Source organism: Scyliorhinus canicula, chromosome 17 (assembly GCF_902713615.1).
Source record: "Scyliorhinus canicula chromosome 17, sScyCan1.1, whole genome shotgun sequence".
Lineage (NCBI taxonomy): Eukaryota > Metazoa > Chordata > Chondrichthyes > Carcharhiniformes > Scyliorhinidae > Scyliorhinus > Scyliorhinus canicula.
In genome coordinates, this window is record NC_052162.1 from 82,067,012 (window position 1) to 82,092,388 (window position 25,377).

Consider the following 25,377-nt stretch of genomic DNA (forward strand, 5'->3'; position numbering starts at 1 on the left):
GAAAAGCTTGGGTGTGTCTGTGTCTTTTTGGTTTCGTTTTCAGTGTTGGAGCTGAAGCCAGACAAAGCAGCTGTACTGCTGTTCTCTTTGCCATGAAAAAACTATCTCTTGATCATTTGGTGAATTCAGAATTATAAATGTTTTCAGTAGTGACTTTAACCTGATGTGATTCTGTTAAAGGTTTTGTTTTTAAGTTGTATGGATGTTAAAAGGAAAGCTTAAAGGATTACTTAGTCTTTGGGGGTTGTATTTGAATTAATGGTTGCTAAGATGTTCAGTGTATGTTTTAAAAAGGTTAATTTGAGTTCATGGAATAAACATTGTTTTGCTTTAAAAAATACTTTTCCATTTCTGCTGTACCACACCTGTAGAGTGGGCCGTGTGCTCCCCATGCCACAATCGAGTAAAAGCTGTGGGTCAGGTAAACTCCATGATACACTTTGGGGTTCTCTAAACCTTGGCCCACAACACTAGCCTCAAGTACATCAGAAGTCAATGGCGGAGATTGTTCAAAATCTGGTTATTTTACTGACCACATGAATCACAGCTGCATGAACAAAATAAAAAGGGCCAATTGGTGAAGATTATGCAGGTGCTTTGAATTTTTCATACTACTGAACAGAGCAGATAAATATTTAATACAGCCATGGTAGGACTGTAATGAGCAGTGTTGTGCCGATTAATGTTTTTTTGTTTTCCTAAGAACAAGGTAATAAAAAACTCCAAGCAGCTAACCACATTACTTTTATTTAGTCATCATTTCAAGGAACATAAGCACATGAAAAATAAATAGTTATTTTATAACTGTTTCCTGCAAAGCCTTTTGCTTTCAAGTTGAAGCATCATTAGATTGGAAGCTGGAAATTCACATTGACTTGAGCTTCTTTGGCCAGTGAAACGATTTCTGAAAGTTTTACAACCTGCGTGGGGAAAAGAAGATAAAAGTAAGGTGATTCCAAATATATATGTTCCATAAATTGTAATGACCACAGATTTCTACAAAAGCTGTTTGAAAATGTGACGAGTTCTTTTAACTTATGATAGGTTTGCTTTTTAAACTATGGATACAGAATATAATGATGCTGGCAGCTGTTCTTGGAAGCTTTGATTGTTTGCATTGAAAAGAAAATAACTACTGTTACCATCTCATTGCTAATGATTACTTATGATCTTAATTAATGGAATCGGAGAATGACACATCACACAAGGTAGTCTTTTGGCCCAGTGTGCTTATGCTGGCTCTATGGTAGAGTTATAAATTCATTTTCTGCTCTACCCCACAGCCTTGTTTCCCCCCCATCCTTAAAATATTGATCCAAACTTATATTGAATGTTACTATAGAATCTGCCACCAACAGTGAGAAAGGAGCAGCAGAGCCATTCACAGCGAGACAGGAGTAATGCAGCTATTCACAGCAAGAGGCTAGTGCTACCCATATGATGCCACCACTGCACTTTATGAATCCGAGGGAGAGACGTTCTATGGAAAGGAGAAAGGACAGTAAGAGCATGTGTGTTTGTATGTCCTAGAACCATACAGAGGATCATGGTCTCCAGTCGTCTTGGATCCCCTTGCCAATGGACCAATGCCTTCCTCTATCAAGTCGGAGTGGTAGTTGGTGTAGAAGGGCCACCCCATGTTAAAAGAACTCACGCACAAGCATCTTTCACCCCTTAAAATTACGTTTAGGACCCTCATGGACAACCTCAACAGAGACAGACCAGTACAGCATTGCCCAGAAGCTCAGACATTTTGAAATTGTCACCCAAAGCAAGACCTGGCGGGCAAGGGAAGGCCATCTCAAGGAACAAGGTGATTGTTACACCTTCTTCTGGGAAGAAGATGATGGTCACCTCCACATGGTAGGCGTCGCCATTATAAACAAGCTCATTTGCAGTCTCAGAGATTTATCCCTTGAAGGATAAACTAACACCTCATGACCCTTCAGCTCACTCTAGCTCAGAACAAGTGCCCTACAATCCTCAGCATTTATGCCCCAACATTGGAAGCTACAAAAGAATTCAAAGGGGAATTTGACTCCAATCTTGAACAATCCTTGGCCTGAGCCCCAACGGGTGACAAGCTGATCCTCCATGGTAACATCAACACCAGAGTTGGAAAGGACAGAGACCACAGAGGAGTTGTAATTTGCAGCGACGGGTAGGGAAATCCAATAACAACATATGCTGCTCACCCGCACTATGACAGCATGCTGCGACTACTGGATGGACCACCGTCTAATCTGCTCTGAGATCAACATCAATGTAGCCCCAAAGCAGCGACGGTAACTGAAAAAATGCCACAGTGTCGAGGAGCCGGGTTCGATCCTGGCCCCAGGTCACCGTCCATGTGGAGTTTGCACATTCCCCCTGTGTCTGAGTGGATCTCGCCCTCACAACGCAAAAAAGATGCGCAGGGTAGGTGGATTAGCCTCATTAAATTGACCTTAAAAATATTTGGATACTGTAAATTTATATTAAAAAAAGAAACAATGCCACAGGTAAATCAACACTGAAGCACTCAAACCCTATTCAGCTTGCATCTCACTGCCAACTTCATGACTTCCAGTGACCCAGACGAAGAATGTCCATAGCGCCTGGTCAGTCCTCAAGACCTCCATAATCAGTAGCTGTGAGGAGACTCTTTGTCACTTGACCAGGAAATACCAAGACTGGTTTGATGAAACATTGAGACGGTTGAAAGTTGGGTCCTGAAAAATATCCGTGACCTAAAGAACAGATGGTGGGTGGAGAAAGTGCAGGAGAACCAGCAGTGCTTTAGCACATAAGTTATCCTCGACTTGGAGGGACTGCCGATTAAGAGATGACTATGGAACCTACTTACATCATGTTATCAAGACAGTTGCATTGCAAATCACAACAGCTCCAGTGTAGAAAAATGTTTCTTCATGTCCTCTCTGGTCTTTTTCTCAAACTCCTTAAATGTGTGGCCTCTGTTCACTGAACCTTCTGGCACTGTAAACAGTTTCTCCTTATTTACTCTAGGAATGCATTGATAAAATCCTCTCTTAGCCTTTGCTGTTTTCCAGCTCAGTTTCTCCAGTCTTTCCACATATCTGAAGTGCTTCATCCCTGGAACCATTCTAGTAAGTCCCTTCTGCACCCTCTCCAATGCCCTGAGATCTGTCCTTATGTGTGGTGCATAGAATTAAACACAATACTCCAACTGAGAACTAACCGGTGTTTGCTCAGCATACTTTCCTTGCTTCTTTGCTCTAATCTTTGAATAATAAAGCCAAGGATCCTATATGTCTTTTTTGAAAAGGTTTGAAAATTTGTTCTGCCTGTTTGTGCACACACACCTACCTTCCTACACCTCCTTTAAAATGTACCATTTAGTTCATATTACTTCTCCATGTTCTTTCTACCAAAACATATATTTCACAATTCTTTGCTTTAAATCAGCCATGTGCAAATCCATTTTATTAAATTCAGGTCACTGATATATACAAAAGAGAGCACCGGGATTAATACCAAATCCTAGGAAACACTGCTGTATGCTTCCCCCCTGGCTAAAACAGATCTGTTAATCTGTTCAGGTACAACCCGCCCACCTTCAACAGATACTTGCTGCCACAAAAGTAGGTTGTACAAATGTTTTTTTTTGGTTCATCAATATAGCCAAAACAATGAAAATCATTGCAACACTAGTAGTGAGCACTGTTTATAATAATAACGTATCGAAATGGGAGGACGACCTGGGGATTGAAATAGGGTGGGGACTCTGGAGCGAAGCACTGCATAGGGTCAACTCCACCTCCACGTGCGCAAGGCTCAGCCTGACGCAACTAAAAGTGGTACATAGAGCCCACTTAACAAGAACCCGTATGAGTAGGTTCTTCCCGGAGGTGGAAGACAGATGTGAACGGTGCCAAAGAGGCCCGGCCAACCACGCCCACATGTTCTGGTCTTGCCCCAGACTCGTGGAGTACTGGACAGCCTTCTTCGAGGTTATGTCCAAAGTGGTGGGAGTGAGGGTGGAGCCATGCCCGATAGTGGCGGTCTTCGGGGTTTCAGAACAGCCAGATCTATTCCTGGGGAGGAGGGCGGACGCCCTTGCCTTTGCCTCCCTGATCGCCCGCCGTAGAATCCTGTTTGGCTGGCGGTCAGCAGCACCGCCCAGAGCTGCGGACTGGCTGTCCGACCTCTCGGAATCTCTCCAAATGGAGAAAATCAAATTTGCCATCCGAGGGTCGGACGACGGCTTCCACAGATCGTGGGAGCCATTCATGCAACTGTTCCGGGACCTATTTGTGGTCAATGTACAAGAGGAAGAATAGTCGGGGGAAGGTAGCGGGGGGGGGGGGGGGGGGGGGGGGGGGGGGCTACAGGTTCGGTACGGGGGTTCGATGGCTAGCTAAGGCCCAAAACCAAACTAAATAAACATGTTGAGGGGGGGGGGGGGGGGGGGGGGCGCAGTTACTACTACGAAGATGCTTACCTGTAAATATGTATGTTAATTTTTGCGTGTTTGTTTTTTTTCCTCTCCTAACAATTTGTAATTTGTTCAATATAAAATATGAAAACTGAATAAAAACATTTATAAAAAAAAAATAATAATAACGTATCTTCTGAGCAGAGGGTGTGTATTTAATAAACTTCACAGTACATCAATGCAACTACTAAATCATGTTGCAAGCTCTGCAACACATCAAGAAGCACTCCGACTCGATGGGCCGAATGGCTCTTTCTGCACTGTAAATTAGTGACACAGTGGCACAAATGTTAGCACTGCAGCCTCACAGCACCAGGTGCCCGGGTTCAATTCCGGCCTTGGGTGATTGTGTGGAGTTTGCACCGTCTCCCTGTGTCTGCGTGGGTTTCCTCCGATTTCCTCCCACAGCCCAAAGATGTGCAGGTTAGGTGGACTGGCAAAGCTAAATTGCCCCTAAATGTCCAGGGTTATGCGGATTAAGCGACGTTACGGGGTTGTAGTGATTTTGCTCACACAACAAATAACTTTTATTGCTAATTTTAAAAGTTAATACCAGAGTCAACTACTCCACAATAGTTTGTTTCATTTTAATTTAAATTGGTTATTACAGACCAGCGAACTGAGGAAGCACCATTAGAAAATTAGAGGAAAATAAATCTAAGGACTGAAATATAATTTTTTATTTAAAAAAATAATAAATTTAGAGTACCCAATTATTTTTTTCCAATTAAGGGGCAATTTAGCATGGCCAATCCGCCTACCCTGCACATCTTTGGGGTTGTGGGGGAGAAACCCACGCAGACACGGGGGGAATGTGCAAACTCCACACGGACAGTGACCCAGAGCCGGGATCGAACCTGGGACCTTGGCGCCGTGAGGCAGCAGGGCTATGTAATATAATTTTAAAAACATTTAGTAATTAAGTTGTCCAGATGTATAAATAAATTATTCAAGTAGGAATGAATTGATGAAGCGATCTCGACACAGATTAAGTACTTTCACGCATAAATAAATTACATTTCTACCAGAATGCTCACTGTGACACTGAGAGGACTTAGCAGTCTGGGGAAAGCTCATAAATAACAAGAACCAATTCTGCTTTCAGTCAAAACTATTGTGAAGGAACAATTATTATACAGAATCCCAAAAAATCTTTTGTTTGAATTGTTTTTTGCTGACTGCCTCAGTTTGTGTTTGTTTAATTCACGTTTTAGGAGAATTTCATCTGTGATGGCTCCCTGTTTACCATGTTCAAATTGGCTCCTTTAACCTGTTAGCAGAATCCTAGTTTTGCCACAAGATTTTGCACGATTCTGCTGAAGGGCTGAGTGTGCTGGTATGAGTGGTTTAATTCACGATGGGAGGAGGGCACACACATGTAGCTTTCCTGCTGATCTATGCAGCATATTACAGTCAATGCCAAATTTCAAAGTTTTGCATTTGTGCAAGGAATATTACCATTCGAGCGGCATCATCTAGATCATCACAGGCAAGGATCTTCAGACTGCTCGCAGCAATTATTGCTTTTGCATCATCAACACGTGTGCCTGAATGACAAAGAACCCAATAAAGCTGATTAAAAACAACCTTTTAATAAAATAATCAATACAATTCATAAAATAAAATTCACTATTTGTTAATTGGCACCAATACACTGTAGTTCACCACTCTTCTCTCCACTACCCAGGATCATATTGTCACAGAACATGGTCATTGGTGGCAAACAACTCCCATGAGTAAATTGCCAGTTCCACTGATGACTTGGCCACAACCACAGTATTAATCAATTCAGCTAACTATCAGCTTTCCACCAAATAGATAGAATATAGAAGGAGCAAAGAAAGCTATAAATTATCCAGGTAAAAATCGGGGATTGGTGCATTAACTCTATTTCACAGATCCTGTAGTCATATGGAGATGCAACCTAAATATACAACAGGAATCTTCTTTAAACTACTTTATATGTTCAAGTTTAATAGCTTTTAAGCTGAACAACTCCAGTGAGACTTACTTTACTTGTTGGAGCTGGTAAGACATTTGGAATTGGGTTAAGGAATGACTAATAATGAGGGCTTGTGAGAAGAACACAAAGTTAATCATGGGTGATTTTAATACGCATATTGACTGGATTAATCAAATTGACAAGGGTAGCCTCGAGGGGGGGGTTTCATATAGTGCACAAGGGATTGTTTCCTCAAGCAATATGTTATGGAGCCAACCAGGGAGCAGGTTATTTTAGATTTAATATTATGTAAGGAAGAAGGGCTGATAAATAGTCTTGCCATTAAGGATCCTCTTGGAAGGAGTGATCACAGCATCTGGAATTTCAAATTCAGTTTGAGCGAGATAAGTCAGAGTGCCAAACTAGAGTTTTAGCGTTAGGCAGAGGTTATTATACAGAGGAAAGAGTTGGTCCAAATAGACTGGGCACAAATAATTGAGGGTAGGACAGTGGAGGAACAATGGCAGATGTTCAAAGAGATATTTAGTACATCTCAAATAAAGTGTATTCCTAAGAGGAATTGTAAAAGGGAGAAAAACATTCCATGGCTAAACAAGGAAGCCAAGGAAGACATAAAGGCAACAATTGGGTGCACCATACTGCAAAAGCTGGTGGTAAATTGGAGGATTGGGAGAACTTGGAAGGTTTAGCAAAAGGCTACTAAAAATAAACTAAGAGCTAAGATGAACAAAAAGGAAACTAGTAGAAAACGTAAACACTGATGCCAAAAGCCTCTATAAGCAAATAAAGAGGATGATACTGGTGAGGATCACAAAGATGGCAGAGGCACTAAACCAATTTTTAGTTCTGTCTTCACGGTAGAGGACAATAAAAATTTTCCAAAAATTGCAGTTAATGCAGAGGAACTTTTGTAATAGCCATCACTAGGGAGACAGTATTGAATAAACTAATGGGATTAAAGGCAGATAAGTCTCCGGGACCTGATGGCCTGCACCCTAGGGTATTAAGGGAGGTGGCAGCAGCGATAATGAAAAAATGAAATGAAATGAATGAATGAAATGAAATGCATTGGTTATGATATTTCAGAATTCCCTGGATTTTGGAAGTCCCGATGGATTGGAAACAGGCTATTGTGACGCCCCTATTCAAAAAGGGAGAGAGGCAAAAAGTCGGAAACTATAGACCGGCTAGCTTGACAGCCATGGTGGAGAAGTTGCTGGAATCAATAATTAAGGAGATGACTGAACATTTGGAAAGACAAAGCTCAATACACCATTTTCAGTATGGTTTTATGAAGGGTAAGTCATGCTTGACAAACTTGTTTAGTTTTCTGAGGACGTAGCCAGCAAAGTGGATAATGGGAACCTGTAGATGTGATATATCTAGACTTACAGAAGGCGTTTGACAAGGTGCTGCATAAAAGACTACTCCAGAAGCTGAGATCGCAGGGAATTGGGGTGGAGTACTAGATTGGATTGTGGATTGGTTGACTGACAGAAAGCAGAGGGTTGGGATGAATGGGTCCTTCTCTGGCTGGAGAACTGTCACTAATGGGGTGCCGTAGGGGTCAGGCCTCAGACCTCAACTGCTTACAATCTATATAAATGATCTGCAAGCAGGGAAACAGTGTAACATAACAAAATTTGTGGATGATACTAAAATAGGTGGGAAAGCAGGCAGGAAAGAGGAGATAAAGATTTTACAGATAGATATACATAGGCTAGGAGATTGGGCCAAAATTTGCAGGTGGAGTTTAATGTGGATAAGTGTGAGGTTATCCATTTTGGCCGAAAAAATAGAAAGACAAATTATTGTCTAAATGGAAAGCAGATTCAAAATGCTTTTGAGCAGCGGGATCTGGGTGTCTTTGTTCATGAATTGCAGAAAGTTGTTATGCAGGTACAGCATGTAATTATTTATTGCAAAAAGGACCAGAGCATAAATGCAGAGAAGTATTGTTGCAATTGTATAGGGTTGCAATTGCAACCCTATACAATTGCAATTGGTGAGACCACATCTGGAGTGCAGGAGGCCATTCAGCCCATTGAGTCTGCACCAGCACTTGGAAAGAACACCCTACCCACGCCCACACCGCCCCATCCCCGCAACCCAGTAATCCCACCCAATCTTTTTGGACACTAAGGGCAATTTAGCGTGGCCAATCCACCTAACCTGCACGTCTTTGGACTGTTGCTGGAGTTTAGAATGAGGAGAGGGGATCTGACTGAGGGACATCAAATACTAAAAGGGTTTGATAAAGTAAACACAGACCAAATGTTCCCCTTGTGAGGCATTCTGGAATGAGAGGTCACAGATATAGGTTGAGAGGTAGTAGATTTGGAACTGAGATGAGGAGGAACTACTTCTCGCAGAGGGTGGTGAATTTGTGGAACTCGCTGCGCCATATTGCGGCGGAGTCAGTCAGTAAATAGTTTCAAGTTTGAGATAGATATACTTCTGATTCAAAAAATGGGTTAAAGGGAGATGGGGAACAGGTAGGGAGGTGGATTTGAGAAAAGGAAGAGATCAGCCATGATCTGATTGAATGGTGGAGCAGGCTCGAGGGGTGAATTGCCTATTTCTGCTCTTAATTCTTATGTTCCTAAGTATACAGCAGACTGTGGAATCTTTTGATTACAATTAAAAAAATCTCTTTTCATCTTTCAGTATAATTTTTTTCCATGCCTTCAGGATTGTTGATTTAATTTATAGCAATGTTTCAGAGTGGTAAGCACTGCAAATATCGAGTGATAGAAATGCCTTCCTGGATCGTTGATGATAAGCATTGTACTGGAGGTCTAACACTGTGCATCATTGTTTCAAAAGCAAAGAAGAGATAAACAGCACTTACACACCATTCAGCCTAACCTCTGTGGTGAGCAAATTATTGGAAACATTTCTGAGGGACAGTATAAATCCTCATCTATAAAAGCACAGATTGGTAAAGGGCAGTCAGCATAGATTTGTCATGGGATGTTCATGTCTGGCTAACTTGACAGTTTTCTGAGGAGGTAGCATGGAGGATTGATGAAGATAGCACATTTGATGCAGTCCATATGGATTTCAGAAAGGCTTTTGACAAGGTCTTACATAGCAGACTGTCAGAAAAGTAAAACCCATGGAATCCAAAGGAAAATGGCAAGTTAGATTCAAAATTGGTTTTAGTTTTGTGAATGAAGGCTATTTCCAGAAGGGTTCCGCAGGGTTCAATACTAGATTCCTTGCTTTTCATGGTATAAAATCAATGATTTCGCATTAAATGTAGGGATCGTGATTAAGAGAGCATACAGGTGATCCAAAAAATGGTTGTGTGGTTGATAGTGAGGAAGAAAGCTACAGGCTTCACAGACTAGTCTGGTGGCCAGAAAGGTATAAAATGAATTCAATCAGGAGCAGTGTGAGATAATGCATTGAGAAAGGGCAAACAAGGCAAAGGAATACACAGTAAATGGGAGGTGTGGAAGAACAGAGAGATGACTTTGAAGTACATGTCCACAGATCCCTGAAGGTAACGAGCCTGGGTGCCATGGTAATGGCACCGTTGCCGCTCTCCCCTAAGAGGTTTACCACGAGCCCGGTGGTGGCGGCGACCCTAAGAATCTGGGGACAGTGGAGATGGCATCGGGGGGAAACAGGGGGCTCGATGGAGGCTCCACTGGGTGGCAACCATCGGTTCATCCCGGGGAACACGGATGGGGGATTCAGGGGGTGGCAAAGGGCGGGCATCAGCAAATTGAGGGACCTGTTTATTGACGGGAGGTTTGCGGGCCTGGGGGAACTGGAAGATAAATTTGGCCTTCCCCAAGGGAACATGTTCAGATACCTACAGGTAAAGGCGTTTGCTAGGCGACAGGTAGAGGGATTCCCTTTGCTGCCCTCGCAGGGGACGATGGACAGAGTGCTTTCAGGGGTGTGGGTAGGAGAGGGGAAGGTGTCTGACATCTATAAGGTAATGCAGGAGGTGGAGGAGTCATCAGTGGAGGAGCTGAAGGTGTAAGGGAATTTGTACTGGATATTGTATGAGTTAGATACGAAGTTTAGAATCATAGGTTTTAGTGAAATAATAAAGTAAGATTTAGGTGAGTATTGAGATGAGTGTGAACTCAGGATAACTTTGTGTGACCTAATGTAATCAAGTATAGTTAATATGATTAAAGCAGCAGACCCAGAGAAATAGCATTTAAAATACAAACAGTCACTTGGAAGAACAATGAACAGCTCAGGGCTTAACTAAAATGGTTGGCCATAAATAAGGGCCATAAAAAGACAGGAATGAAGGAAGCCTGTTTTTGTATACATTCGGCCTTGGTCAGCAGAACTGTCTGTTTCACAAGAAGAAAGTTTAGACAAAGATGAGATAAGAACTGACTTATGGCTGCTAGGCTGAGAGGCTTAATGTAAACAATAGTGGCCAAAGTAAGGAAAGCAGATAAGACGGCTGTAAATTAAGATAAGAGCTTGCATCATGGGGTTAAAATGAACATAAAAGGCGGTAAGCCCTGAAGCTTTTTAGATTGCTCCGGACAATCTCAGCTCTGTTTTTCTTATGCTAAGAAAAATAAAGTTCACTGCTTGGAAGATCGCTCCTCAGACTCTCTGTGTTTTAATATTTGAATAGGTACAAACAAATTGTCGTCCTGGGGAACCACGACAAAATTGGCGCTGCGAAGCAGGGTTGGTGAGAGATCGCCCAGAAAAGCATCTGGAAGGAGTGGCGGAGGCGAAGGTTCGACCGGGGCTGGACATCCCAAGCCGGCATTCTGACAGCAAGGTAAGCAGATTTGTATTGCACGTAAATCCTTGTTGTCAGAAAAGGGATCTCGAGGCCCGGCGCACTCAGCTCTTTGCTGGTCTTGAATCTCCCCAACCACAAAGATATCCTGCGTGACTAAAACCAAATTGGGTAAAATAGTTTTGAGAGACTGAAACTGATCTGAAGAGTAGAGTTTTGCATGCAAAGCGCACTGTAATACTGTATTGTCTGTGAGTGGGTAAAAAGGGAGACGAGAAAAAGGCCGAACGCTAAGGTAATGCAATTAGGTTAAGTCAACCGGTTTGGAGCGGGTTTTTCCAGGATACGACTTGCCCAGAAGAGAGTAAGTGTGGGGAAAATCTGCCAGTCCAAACCTACCCAGGACCTCGGGTAAGAGACGTCAACCGAGAGGGAGAGAGATCAGTGAGAGATCACTCTCTGACCTAATACGGTAGTCAAAAGCATAGGAGGGGAACCTAACCCCGGAGGGGGGGATTAACAGCTAGAATAGAGAAAGTAAAAGACCAATTTGAACAAACTGGTCTGAGACAGCAGCGTGGAGGGCAGAAATAAGAAGGAGAGTCGGAACACAGGTAGGGTAATAACTAACAACGTGGAAAGGTCACACTGACAAAACCGCCTAGCGGAAAGAGGGGTATAATCGATTGGGAAGGAAGATTAGTTAGGGGATTAAGACGGGATAATAATAAAAACGGAAGCAACACTGGATTGGGGAAAAATTACACATATAACTAACTTAAAAGAGGTAGAGAACGAATGGCCGTATGTAAAGTGGGAAAGAATAGCCGATAGGAATTGGATAGACGAAATAAACTTGGAAACTCTAGGGAAATTAATAAAGGAATCTGATCGATATAGGGTTTCTATAGACATAGACAAGCACGTAAAAACCTACTACCCTCTAGCCCGGGAAAGGAAGATAGAGCCGGGACAGGGGACTACGGGGAAGTGGATATCGAGACCCCGGTTAGAATTACAGATATTGTCAAGAGAAACCCAAGAGAAAGGTAAACAGGGGACTGAACACGGAAAAACGACACAGCAAGTAATAATCACTGTAACACCCAACTCTGACGGATTAAGTGATAAAAATTGTGACAGTAATCCGAAAAGACAAGTAATGGCACACCAAGTTAAAATACCAGTGGAAACATTAGGGGATAAATTCCCAGCCCTCAGGGGAGACATAAAACACGTTTCTAAAAAATGGGCCAACAGAACAAGTAAAACTAATACACCGTGGCCGGAGGAAGGCACTTGGTGCGTAGAGAGATGTGAGGACCAGAAGGGAATGATAAAGAACTACAAAATAAAAGATAAATCTAAGAAAAGAAAGGAGAAGCGAGAAAAAGAACTAGAGATACTGGCATTGTTTGAAAAGGAAGGGAAAGAAAGGAGAAGGGCATGGAGGGAAATATGGATGCAAATGCCAGTGCAACTTCAGGAAAAAGCAAAATTAGAAGATCCAAATGTAGTCCCGCCCCCATACTCAGAGGAACAGGGTTCCACGGGACTGTACCCAGTTATATCAGGCACGATGAATTTTGAGGGAGCATTTGACACAAAACCGATGACGATGGAGGATTGGGAACGAAGGGAGCTAGAAAAGAAAAAAGGTGTAGAGGAAGAGACGAGGAAAACAGAAGAGGAGTTGGATGAGTTAAGCCAAAAGAGAAAGCAGTTGCAGGACGAAGTAGATGTAATAGACCTTTTGGAATGGGCAAAAAAGGGAATGGAAAAAGAAAAGGAACGAGAAGAGGAGGGAAAGAATGATAGAAGAAAAGATGAGGGAAAAACAAGTCCTGATCCTTGCGAGGGTGAAAGTGAGGCGTCACAGGGAAAAATAGAAGGAAAGAGGGTCAAAGCCAGCAGAAAGGAAAGAGAAAGAAGAAGAAGCATAGAGGAAACATGTGGGAAAAGGCGCAAAGAGGCAGAAAGACGAGAAAAGGGGGAAGCGGAGATGGAGGCCAGCCCATCGTAACCTATAACATTTCTGCCTTCCCACTGCCCATAAACCCAGAAGCCCACAGCCTAAATTATCAAAACCGATACGCCCTACAAAATCAGACTGACTGGAATAAAAATGGGAAAGGACAGGGAGGTGGTAGGCCACCCTTTCAGAATCAGAGAGGACAGGGACAGGTTAATTATCAAACTCCGAGACAGGGACCACTGCCTGGCCCTCCAGGTGTGTGCTGGGGGTGCGGGGAGACAGGTCACATAAAAAGGAATTGCCCGCGGAATTCCACCAGACAGGGAGAAAACCAGCAACAGGCAGGCCAACAGCTGATCCAAGGGTCGCCGAACAGCGTCCTGATGTTTCAAGGGCCGGGGAACCATCAGAGTTTCGCATAGAGAGGCCCAGAGAACCCCGAAATGGTAGGACAGTACGTACAAATAACAGAAACCGCAGAGCAGGAACCTATAGTTAATGCTAGAGTAGGCAGGATCGAGGTCCCCATGATGATAGACACCGGTGCCACCTGTACGTGCATACAAACGAAATATGCGGATCACCTACCATTGTCAAACCGGTTTGTAAAAACTGTGGGGTTCTCGGGGAAAATAACACTAGCTCAAATGACGATGCCGGTGCCTATTACCATTGGAAATAAAACTACCCATGTACCTATTTTAGTATATGATAAAACTCCTTTAAATCTATTGGGAAGGGACGCAATCCTAGGTCTGGGACTGAAATTAGAATGTACCGAACAAGGAATTGATTTGATGGGAATGTATTCACTTGAGGTACCAGGAAAGGAAGGGGTTAATGTATATTGGCTGGGAGATATAGAGGAACAAATTAAAAGACAGATCTGGACAGTCTGGGGAAAACTTATAGACACTTGGGTTCCACAAGCCAAGTGGCCGAGAACAGAATTACATAGTACAATGATATTTGATGAAGGACAGGCACCTGAAATACAAGAGAAATGGGAAAAGGAGGCAGGACGAGAACAGGAAATAAAGTCAGGAAGTATTTTAATTGGACTAGAGGGAGTGGCCCTCGCAATCGTTAGGAATGAATGGATTGACAAATGGTTCTCGGTACCTGGGGCGGAGCCACATGTCACATTGAAAGTTAATCCGGGATATAGATCAAAGGACCTAGGACCCATGGTGTTATGAGCGCAAGACTTAGAATTTGTACAGACAGATAGTGCAGATATTTGGACGTCCAGCGATGGACAAATGACAAAAATAATTTTGGATGTTAGGATGCTTGGGACACCAAAGCAGATAACAATAGGAGTGCAAAGTGAGAAACAGGAGCGGGAATGGAGAGAGAGCTTAGAGCAGGATTTGAACTCCCTCCCACAGGAGTTGTGGTCCAGACAGGACACGGATGTAGGGAGGGTTAAAAACGCTAATCCAGTTGAAGTCAGACTAAAGACAGGGCGCCAGGGGCCCTATAGACCGCAATACCCAATCAAGACAGAAGCAATTGAAGGAATTAGAGAAACGATTAAGGGATTGATAGAAGCAGGGGTATTAAAGGAAACCCGGAGTAGGTGTAATACCCCGCTCCTACCAGTAAAGAAGGCGGACAGAGAAAAATGGAGATTGGTGCATGACCTAAGGGCAATTAATGAGGTAGTGGAAGATATGCCCGTAGAAGTTCCAAACCCTTACACCTTGCTGACAAATATACCACCTGAAAGTAGATGGTTTACGGTAATTGACCTATGTTCAGCATTTTTTAGTGTGCCACTAGCTCCAGAAAGTCAGTATCTCTTTGCATTTACGTACGAGGGGAAACAATACACATACAATAGAATGCCCCAAGGATTTAAACATTCCCCACATGTATTCAATCAGGTGTTGAAAGCAGATTTAGAAGGAATACAGTTGGAAGGAACACTGCTACAGTATGTGGATGATTTACTATTATGCACAGAGACACAAGAACAATGCAGGAAGGATAGTTTAAAACTTTTGAAAAGACTAGCAGAGGGGGGTCATAAAGTATCCTGGAAGAAGCTGCAGCTGTGCCAGAGACAGGTAGAATACTTGGGGAGAGAAATATCAGCAGGACAGAAGGGGATAGCTCCACAGCAAATAGAAGCAGTACTGAAAATTCCGAAGCCACAGACGGTGGGACAAATGATGACATTTTTGGGAATGACAGGCTTCAGTTCAGAATGGGTGGAAAACTATGCAGAAAAAACGCAGGCACTACGAAAGATAATGAAGGAAGCAGGGTGTGACGAATTAAAAGCCAAACTAAAATGGGACAAAGATGCGCTAGAAGCATTTGAGAATATAAAGAGTGAAATGGCACAGGCACCAGCATTGGCTTTACCGACCTATGACAAGCCCTTTGATTTATTTGTGAGTAACAGAGAAGCCGGATTTGCTACAGCAGTGTTAACACAGGAAAGTTGCAAGGGAAGGCGAAGGCAGACTGTAGCATATTATAGTACCAAGCTAGATGACGTAGCAATGGGATACCCGCCGTGTTATCAAGGCCTGGCAGCAGCTTGGTGGGCGTACGAAAAGGCAGCTACGGTCACAATGGGATATCCGATAAACATACATGTATACCATAAAATAGCTGAATTGATTGAAAAAGGGAAGTTTGTTCTGACGCCGGCTAGAATTCATCATTTTCAAATGCTGACCACATTCCCGGACATTACGATAGTAAAGTGCAATAGGGCCAACCCAGCTGACTATATGCCATTGCCACATGAGGGAGAGGAGCATGAGTGTGTGAGAGAGACAAGAGCGTTTATGAAACTGAGGAAAGATCTGAAGGCAGATAGGTTAAACACAGAAGAAAAGAGAACGTTGTATGTTGACGGCTCGTGCCATAGGGATCATAGGGGAAATCATGCTGGCTATGCAGTAGTTGAACAGAAAGGGAAAACATTTGAGGTAGTGGAGGCAAAAGAATGTGAGCAGCCATGCTCAGCCCAGTTAGCGGAGCTTGAAGCACTGACCAGAGCATGTGAATTAGCAAACGGGGAAGCAGTGGAAATTTATACTGATTCGGCCTATGCCCACGGGGTTTGTCACCTGTTTGGGGCAATATGGAAGCAAAGGGGATTTATGAAAAGCGGAGGAGGACCAATTCAACACGAAGTTCAAATTAGGGCTTTAATAAGGGCTATGATGGGCCCAAGGGAATTAGCCATAATTAAGTGTCAGGCGCATAAAAAGGGAACAGATAGCATCACACAGGGAAATACCAAAGCCGACAAGGCAGCTAAAGAAGCGTCAGGATACATTGAGGCTACGATAGCCCCAGTAGAAATAGCAAGGCCGCACCCAGGGCCAGGTGTGGGGAATATCGAACCTCAAATCACATTAGAAGATGTGGCACAATTACAGGAAGAAGCCCCTGTAGCAGAAAAAACAATGTGGAGAGAGAGAGGAGCATTACAGGGACAACATGACAAAATATGGAGAAATGGGGAAGGGTTGATCATAGCACCCACATCGTTACTAACCGTACTAATTAGTGAAGCACACGGGGTGGATCACTGTGCGAGAGGAGAAGTGGCTAGGAAGATTAAGAAAGAAGGATTCTGGTCACCATACCTGCAAAACTCAATTGACTACATACTAGGTCTGTGTGAGGTGTGTGCTCAGAATAATATCAGGAAGGGCATTACTGCCCCAATAGGGCACATACCCATTCCAGAAGGGCCGTTTAAACATCTATGCATGGACTATGTGGATATGGGAAAGGTGGTAAGAGGGAAAAGATACATGTTAGTGATTATTGATAGATTCAGCAGATGGATAGAAGCAACGCCATCCAAAGATCAAGGATCTGGAACGGTAATTAACTTCCTGTCAAAAGAAATTATCCCAAGATTTGGCATACCCATGCAATTAAGTTCAGACAATGGATCTGCTTTTATAGGGAGGGCACTGAGAGAGACACTCTCAGCACTCCGTATAAAGCAGAGGTTTGGATGTGTGTATCATCCTCAATCCCAAGGAATGGTGGAGAGAGCAAACGGAACCCTCAAGGCTAAAATAAGCAAAATTTGTAGTGAGACAGGAAAAAACTGGATAGATGCTCTGCCATTGGCTTTAATGCAGTACAGGAGTCAGGAAAACAGAATCACACATTTAAGCCCGCATGAGATGATGACAGGAAGAGTAATGCCGGTGCCAAAGATCGGGGGAACAGGGGGCCCCACATTGGAGTGTTTAGATCAGGATGCAAGAGAGTATGTACGACAATTAACTTTTATACATAGAACTATTTTTGAACAGGAAAAGGCCAAGGAGGAGGAGAGCCCTGCCACGGAACACCAGATCACACCGGGAGATCAAGTATACATCAGAAAGTTCCGGAGACGTTGGCATGAACCCAGACGAGAAGGGCCGTTTGAAGTCACCAGAGTATCTCCCACGGCGTTGCAAGTAGAAGGCAGTACACTGTGGTATCACTTGAACCATTGTACCAGAACGGTACCTGGGGTAGGGGAGAGAAGGGAGACTGAAGTTAGAGGTAGGGTGGATAGAAGTAGCAGCGAGGAAGAGATAGCACTACACGAGGAGAATCGTGAGGGGGAGGAGCAGAGCCAAAGTACAGCAGAAATAATAAATGATGATGAGAGTGGTTCTGTGCATGAGCTGGCTGATGATACAAATGCCCAGCCTGAGCCTGTTAGTCACGGTGCCGAGGGAGGTGAGGACGGGGAAAGGGCCTCGTTCCCCACATGGGACTTGGAAACTGTTTCCCTGGGGGACTTCCTTGACCCGTAACAAGGGAAAGCGGGATGCAGATGATATAGGGGTGCGGAATCAGGAAGGTAGAGTATTAAGACAAACAAGACGTAGGCGATCAGTGAGTACGGATGCTATTTGGGAGAAAGGAGGGGTCTGTGTTATGTTTGGAGATCAGTGTTGCACATTTATCCCTAACAACACTGATCCAGAGGGGTCGTTTACACGGGCCATGAATAAGTTGAAGAATCTTAGGGCAGAAGTGAAAGAAAATGCTGGGTTTGGGCATGAAGCCTGGAATTGGTTGGATAGGATGTTTGGAAGATGGGGGGCATGGTTCGCCAAAGCTGGAGCTGTAGCAATCACAATCATAACCGTTCTAGGACTCATATTTTGTTGTTTTCTACCCGCCCTGAGATCCTTCCTTACCAGAGTTGCAACACGGCAGATGATGGTTACAAGCAGCTCACGCTCGCGAGGAAAAACAGAGGAACGGGAAAACCTTGAGCTGCCTCCGATGAGCGGATTCACCATGACCCTGGTCGAGATGGAAACTCGTCACTCTGTGAAAGGACTATAATAATGGACGATTGCTTTGTACCAACAACAGCACCTGACTGAAATTCGCAAAAGACTTGGAGAACTTAGTCTGTACACAGGAATCAGTCTTTTTTCCTTCCCTTGACAAGGGTGGGAAGGTTTTTGGCTGATGGCTGTTAGGAGCAAGCAATCTGGGGGAGCGACCCGAGAATTCGAATCTGGATAGATGAATTATGATAAAGAAGAATTAGGGGCGTTGTTCCCTGACCAAAGTATTCGGCTCCTCCACATTGCCTGCAAAAAGTGTTTAAAATAAATTGTAAATGGGATCCAGTAAGGGGATTATTTGAGCTTGGTAATTTGTGTGAGGCTAGGGAATAGCCTCAAAGGGGGGACATGTAAGGGAATTTGTACTGGATATTGTATGAGTTAGATACGAAGTTTAGAATCATAGGTTTTAGTGAAATAATAAAGTAAGATTTAGGTGAGTATTGAGATGAGTGTGAACTCAGGATAACTTTGTGTGACCTAATGTAATCAAGTATAGTTAATATGATTAAAGCAGCAGACCCAGAGAAATAGCATTTAAAATACAAACAGTCACTTGGAAGAACAATGAACAGCTCAGGGCTTAACTAAAATGGTTGGCCATAAATAAGGGCCATAAAAAGACAGGAATGAAGGAAGCCTGTTTTTGTATACATTCGGCCTTGGTCAGCAGAACTGTCTGTTTCACAAGAAGAAAGTTTAGACAAAGATGAGATAAGAACTGACTTATGGCTGCTAGGCTGAGAGGCTTAATGTAAACAATAGTGGCCAAAGTAAGGAAAGCAGATAAGACGGCTGTAAATTAAGATAAGAGCTTGCATCATGGGGTTAAAATGAACATAAAAGGCGGTAAGCCCTGAAGCTTTTTAGATTGCTCCGGACAATCTCAGCTCTGTTTTTCTTATGCTAAGAAAAATAAAGTTCACTGCTTGGAAGATCGCTCCTCAGACTCTCTGTGTTTTAATATTTGAATAGGTACAAACAAATTGTCGTCCTGGGGAACCACGACAAAGGCTAAATGGGAGGAGGAACTCGGGGAGCAGATAGAGATCGGGACTTGGGCGGAGGCCTTGGAGAGAGTCAACTCTTCCTCCTCATGTGCGAGGCTTAGTCTCATCCAATTTAAGGAGCTGCACCGGGCCCACATGTCCGGGGCTAGGTTGAGTAGGTTCTTCGGGGGTGAGGACAGGTGCACCAGATGTTCGGGGAGTCCTGCGAACCACGCCCATATGTTCTGGGCATGCCCAGCACTGGAAGAATTCTGGAAGGGGGTGGCGGGGACGGTGTCGAGGGTGGTTGGATCCAGGGTCAAACCAGAGTGGGGACTCGCGATTTTTGGAGTTGCAGTAGAGCCGGGAGTGCAGGAGGCGAAAGAGGCCGGTGCCCTGGCCTTTGCGTTCCTAGTAGCCCGTCGAAGGATTCTGTTACAATGGAAGGATGCAAGGCCCCCAAGCGTGGAGACCTGGATCAGTGACATGGCGGGATTATAAAATTGGAAAAGGTCAAATTTGCCCTGAGAGGATCATTACAAGGGTTCTATAAACGATGGCAGCCTCAGAGATAGGTAACTTGGTCAATAGAAGCAGCAACCCGGGGTGGGGGGGGGGGGTGCATTATTGTAGTGTTTATTCTGTAACTTTATAGTGTGTTAATTTGCGTTGTTGTTAAAATGCTGGGTTGTTCATGGGGATGGGGCGAATGTATATGATTGTTAATATTATTGTTATTTTCGGTATTTTACTAAGGTGCGTCAATAGGGGCAGCACGGTAGTTAGCATAAATGCTTTACAGCTCCAGGGTCCTAGGTTCGATTCCCGGCTGGGTCACTGTCTGTACGGAGTCTGCACATCCTCCCCGTGTGTGCGTGGGTTACCTTCGGGTGCTCCGGTTTCCTCCCACAGTCCAAAGATGTGCGGGTTAGGTGGATTTGCCATGCTAAATTGCCCGTAGTGTCCTAAAAAGTAAGGTTAAGGGGGGGGGGGGGGGGGGGGGGGGGGTTGTTGGGTTAAGGGTATAGGGTGGATACGTGGGTTTGGGTAGGGTGATCATTGCTCGGCACAACATCGAGGGCCGAAGGGCCTGTTCTGTGCTGTACTGTTCTATGTTCTATGTTCTAATGTATAAAATCAAAATTTTTCAATAAAAATTATTTTTAAAAAAAGATCCCTGAAGGTAGGACAGGTGGATAACAAAATTAGGATGACATGCCTTGTTACCGGATACTTTCCTTGAATGGCCGAGGCATAGAATATCAGAATAGTGAGGTTATGCTAAAATTGTATAAAATACAAGATAGGCTTACGGTCAAGTTCTGGTCACCGCAGTAAAGGAAGGATGGAGTCGTACTGAAGAGGGTACAGATCATTTATAAGATTTCTGCTAGGAATGGAAAATTTTAGCTGTAAGGAAAGATTAGGTAGTTTGGGATTGGTTTCTGTGGAACAGAGGAGGTTGAGGGAAGATTTAAATGTCCTGTACAGAATTATGAGGGACCAAATTCAAGTAGATCATAGGACATACAGTGCAGAAGGAGGCCATTTGGCCCATCAAGTCTGCACCAACCCACTTAAGCCCTCACATCCACCCTATCCCCGTAACCCAATAACCCTTCCTAACCTTTTTTGGTCACTAAGGGCAATTTAGCATGGCCAATCCACCTAACCTGCACGTCTTTGGACTGTGGGAGGAAACCGGAGCAACTGGAGGAAACCCACGCAGACACGGGGAGAACGTGCAGACTGCGCACAGACAGTGAAGGGCAGCAAGTTCCACAGATAGAAAGGGTCTATTGCAGGGCAGCACGCTGGCCCAGTGGTTAGCTTTGCTGCCTCACAGCGCCGAGGTCCCAGGTTCCATCCCGGCTCTGGGTCACTGTCCATGTGGAGTTTGCGCATTCTCCCCATGTTTGCGTGGGTTTCGCCTCCATAACTCAAAAGGTGTGCAGGATAGGTAGATTGACATGCTAAATTGCCCCTATTAATTGGGTACACTCAATGTATTTAAAAAAAGAAGGGCCTATTTCCTTTAGCAGAGAGGTCATTAACCAATGGGCAGAAGTTTGAAGTAATGGGCAGTAATATTAATAATAAGAATAATCTTTACTGTCACAAGTAGGCTTACATTAACACAGCAATGAAGTTACTGTGAAAAGCCCCTAGTCGCCACATTCCGGCGCCTGTTTGGGTACAAAGAGGGAGAATTCAGAATGTCCGAATTATCTAATAGCACATCTTTTGGCATTTGTGAGAGGAAACCAGAGCACCCAGATGAAACCCACGCCGACACAGACAGAACATGCAGACTCTGCACATAGTGACCCAAGCCAGGAATCAAACCTAGGACTCTGGTGCTGTGAAACAACAATGCTAACACTGTGCTACCATGATTAGAGGGGAGTTGGGCAGAAATATTTTCACCCATAGGATGATTGAATCTGGAACTCATAGTCTAAAAAGGTGATGGGAGCAGAAACGCTCATCACATCAAAAAAAAATTTGCATATGCACTGGAAATGCCATGGCCTACAACATAATGAATCAAAAATGTGCAACATAGATCAAACTAGATAGCCTTTTATTGATTGGCACGATGAATGGTCTCTTTCTGCAATATTAATTTTCTGTTTCTAACTTAAAGTATAAGCTTGAAATACCTTTCATTAGTTAGATTTTTATTGCTGGAAGTTAAAGAGGATCTCATACCCATGAACCAAAACACATGGAGTTCTGCTGCTTCTATTTTTTCTCAGTAATGGTGTGAATTGGATGTACTGATGTCTGGAGGAAAAGCAGCAAACAAGGATACCACGAACAAGTCCAACTGGTCTGGGAATGGGATCAATCACAAAACTAAACTAGCCAGATACCATAAAAGAAATTATTTCCTGGTAGGCACATTTAGCTTTGCATTATCACTGAAAGAAGGATATCTATGTCTAGTCCCAAGATCTAAAGAAAGCTCAGAAGTCTGACAATCTGGCCGTCAAAACCCAGGCCATGTGCTACTTATGCCGTTTTCTTATTTGCTGCCTAATTGATGGATAAATGTCACATTGGTACACTAAGATCTGTTAATACCAATAATTTGGACACACACACGCACACATACACAACAGAGGCAATAAAGACAAGTGTTTAGATGTCGCTGAACTAATGCATCACTGTAAATTTCCAGAAAATTCATTCTGTAGCAATTACAAAATGTATGCATTTCAAAATCTAGTAAAAGTCATTTGGTACTCAAAAGATCAAGCTACAACTGTATTTGTGTAGCTCAAATTTATCAAGTGAAATTTCATAAATGCCATACAAAAACTCAAGAATTCATTCAGTGTTAAATCATAAGACCATAAGACATAGGAGTGGAAGTAAGGCCATTCGGCCCATCGAGTCCACTCCGCCATTCAATCATGGCTGATGGGCATTTCAACTCCACCTACCAGCATTCTCCCCGTAGCCCTTAATTCCTCGCGACATCAAGAATTTATCTATCTCTGCCTTGAAGCCATTTAGCGTCCCGGCCTCCACTGCACTCCGCGGCAATGAATTCCACAGGCCCACCACTCTCTGGCTGAAGAAATGTCTCCGCATTTCTGTTCTGAATTTACCCCCTCTAATTCTAAGGCTGTGCCCACGGGTCCTCGTCTCCTCGCCTAACGGAAACAGTTTCTTTGCGTCCACCCTTTCTAAGCCATGTATTATCTTGTAAGTTTCTATTAGATCTCCCCTTAACCTTCTAAACTCCAATGAATACAATCCCAGGATCCTCAGCCGTTCATCATATGTTAGACCTGCCATTCCAGGGATCATCCGTGTGAATCTCCGCTGGACACGCTCCAGTGCCAGTATGTCCTTCCTGAGATGTGGGGCCCAAAACTGGACACAGTACTCCAAATGGGGCCTAACCAGAGCCTTATAAAGGCTCAGTAGCACATCGCTGCTTTTATATTCCAACCCTCTTGAGATAAATGACAACATTGCATTCGCTTTCTTAATCACAGATTCAACTTGCATGTTTACCTTTAGGGAATCCTCGACTAGCACTCCCAGATCCCTTTGTACTTTGGCATTATGAATTTTCTCACCGTTTAGAAAGTAGTCTATGCTTGGATTCTTTTTTCCAAAGTGCAAGACCTCACATTTTCTCACGTTGAATTGCATCAGCCATTTCCTGCACCACTCTCCCAAACTGTCTAGATCCTTCTGCAGCCTCCCCACTTCCTCAGCACTACCTGCCTGACCACCTAACTTCATATCATCGGCAAACTTTGCTAGAATGCCCCCAGTCCCTTCATCCAGATCATTAATATATATGGTGAACAGCTGTGGCCCCAACACTGAACCCTGTGGGACACCGCTGGTCACCGGCTGCCATTCCGAAAAAGAACCTTTTATCCCAACTCTCTGCCTTCTGTCAGACAGCCAATCCTCAACCCATGCCAGTAGCTCACCTCGAACACCATGGGCCCTCACCTTACTCAGCAGCCTCCTGTGTGGCACCTTATCAAAGGCCTTTTGGAAATCCAGATAGACCACATCCACTGGGTTTCCCTGGTCTAACCTACTTGTCACCTCTTCAAAGAATTCTAACAGATTCGTCAGGCACGACCTCCCCTTACTAAATCCATGTTGACTTGTTCTAATCCAACCCTGCTCTTCCAAGAATTTAGAAATCTCATCCTTAACGATCGATTCTAGAATTTTACCAACAACCGAGGTTAGGCTAATTGGCCTATAATTTTCCATCTTTTGTCTTGATCCTTTCTTGAACAAGGGGGTTACAACAGCGATCTTCCAATCGTCCGGGACTTTCCCTGACTCCAGTGATTTTTGAAAGATCTCAACCAACGCTTCCGCTATTTCTTCAGCCACCTCCCTCAGAACTCTAGGGTGTAGCCCATCGGGGCCAGGAGATTTGTCAATTTTAAGACCTTTTAGCTTTGTTAGCACCATCTATTTTGTAATGGCAACCATACTCAACTCAGCCCCCTGACCCTCTATAATTTTTGGGATATTACACATGTCTTCCACTGTGAAGACAGACGCAAAGTACTTATTAAGTTCTCCAGCCATTTCCTCGTCTCCCATCACTAGCCTTCCGGAATCAGTTTGAATTGGCCCAATGTCTACTTTGGCCTGTCGTTTGTTTCTTATGTATTGAAAGAAACTTTTACTATCATTTCTTATATTACTGGCTAGCCTGCCTTCATATTTGATCCTCTCCTTCCTTATTTGTCTCTTTGTTAACCTCTGTTTGTTTTTGTAGCCTTCCCAATCTTCTGATTTCCCAGTGCTTTTGGCCACTTTATAGGATCTCTCTTTTTCTTTGATACATTTCCTGACCTCCTTTGTCAGCCATGGCTGTCTAATCCCTCCCCGGATAATCTTTCTTTTCTTGGGGATGAACCTCTGTACAGTGTCCTCAATTATGCATACAAACTCCTGCCATTTTTGCTCTGCTGTCTTCCCCACTAGGGTCTGCTTCCAGTCGATTTTCGCCAGTTCCTCTCTCATGCCCTCGTAATTACCTTTATTTAACTGTAACACCATTATATCCGATTTTGCCTTCTCTCTTTCAAACTGCAGACTGAACTCAACCATATTATGATCGCTGCTTCCTAAGTGTTCCCTTACTTTAAGATCTTTTATAAAGTCTGGTTCATTACATAGCACTAGGTCCAGAATAGCCTGCTCCCTTGTGGGCTCCATGACAAGCTGTTCCAAAAAGCCATCTTGTAAGCATTCCATGAATTCCTTTTCTTTGGATCCACTGGCTACGTTATTTATCCAATCCACCTGCACATTGAAGTCCCCCATGATCACCGTGACCTTGCCTTTCTGACATGCCTTTTCTATTTCCCGGTACATGTTGCGCCCCATAGTCATGCCCTGGAAAAACAGTTTTGAA

At 43.7% G+C, this 25,377-nt stretch overlaps 1 protein-coding gene across 1 annotated transcript in view; it reads right to left on the bottom strand.

Annotated features, from left to right (window-relative positions):
* Positions 1–728: 728 nt before the first annotated feature.
* LOC119952476 (succinate--CoA ligase [ADP-forming] subunit beta, mitochondrial-like) overlaps positions 729–25,377 on the bottom strand; it is a 175,781-nt gene continuing 151,132 nt past the window's right edge. Inside the window, exons 10-11 of the mRNA XM_038776271.1 lie at positions 5,915–6,003; positions 729–920 (exon numbers count right to left, since the gene is read on the bottom strand). Coding sequence (XP_038632199.1) covers positions 846–920; positions 5,915–6,003 — 164 coding nt within the window. The 3' untranslated portion in view covers positions 729–845. The remainder of the gene's footprint in view (positions 921–5,914; positions 6,004–25,377) is intronic.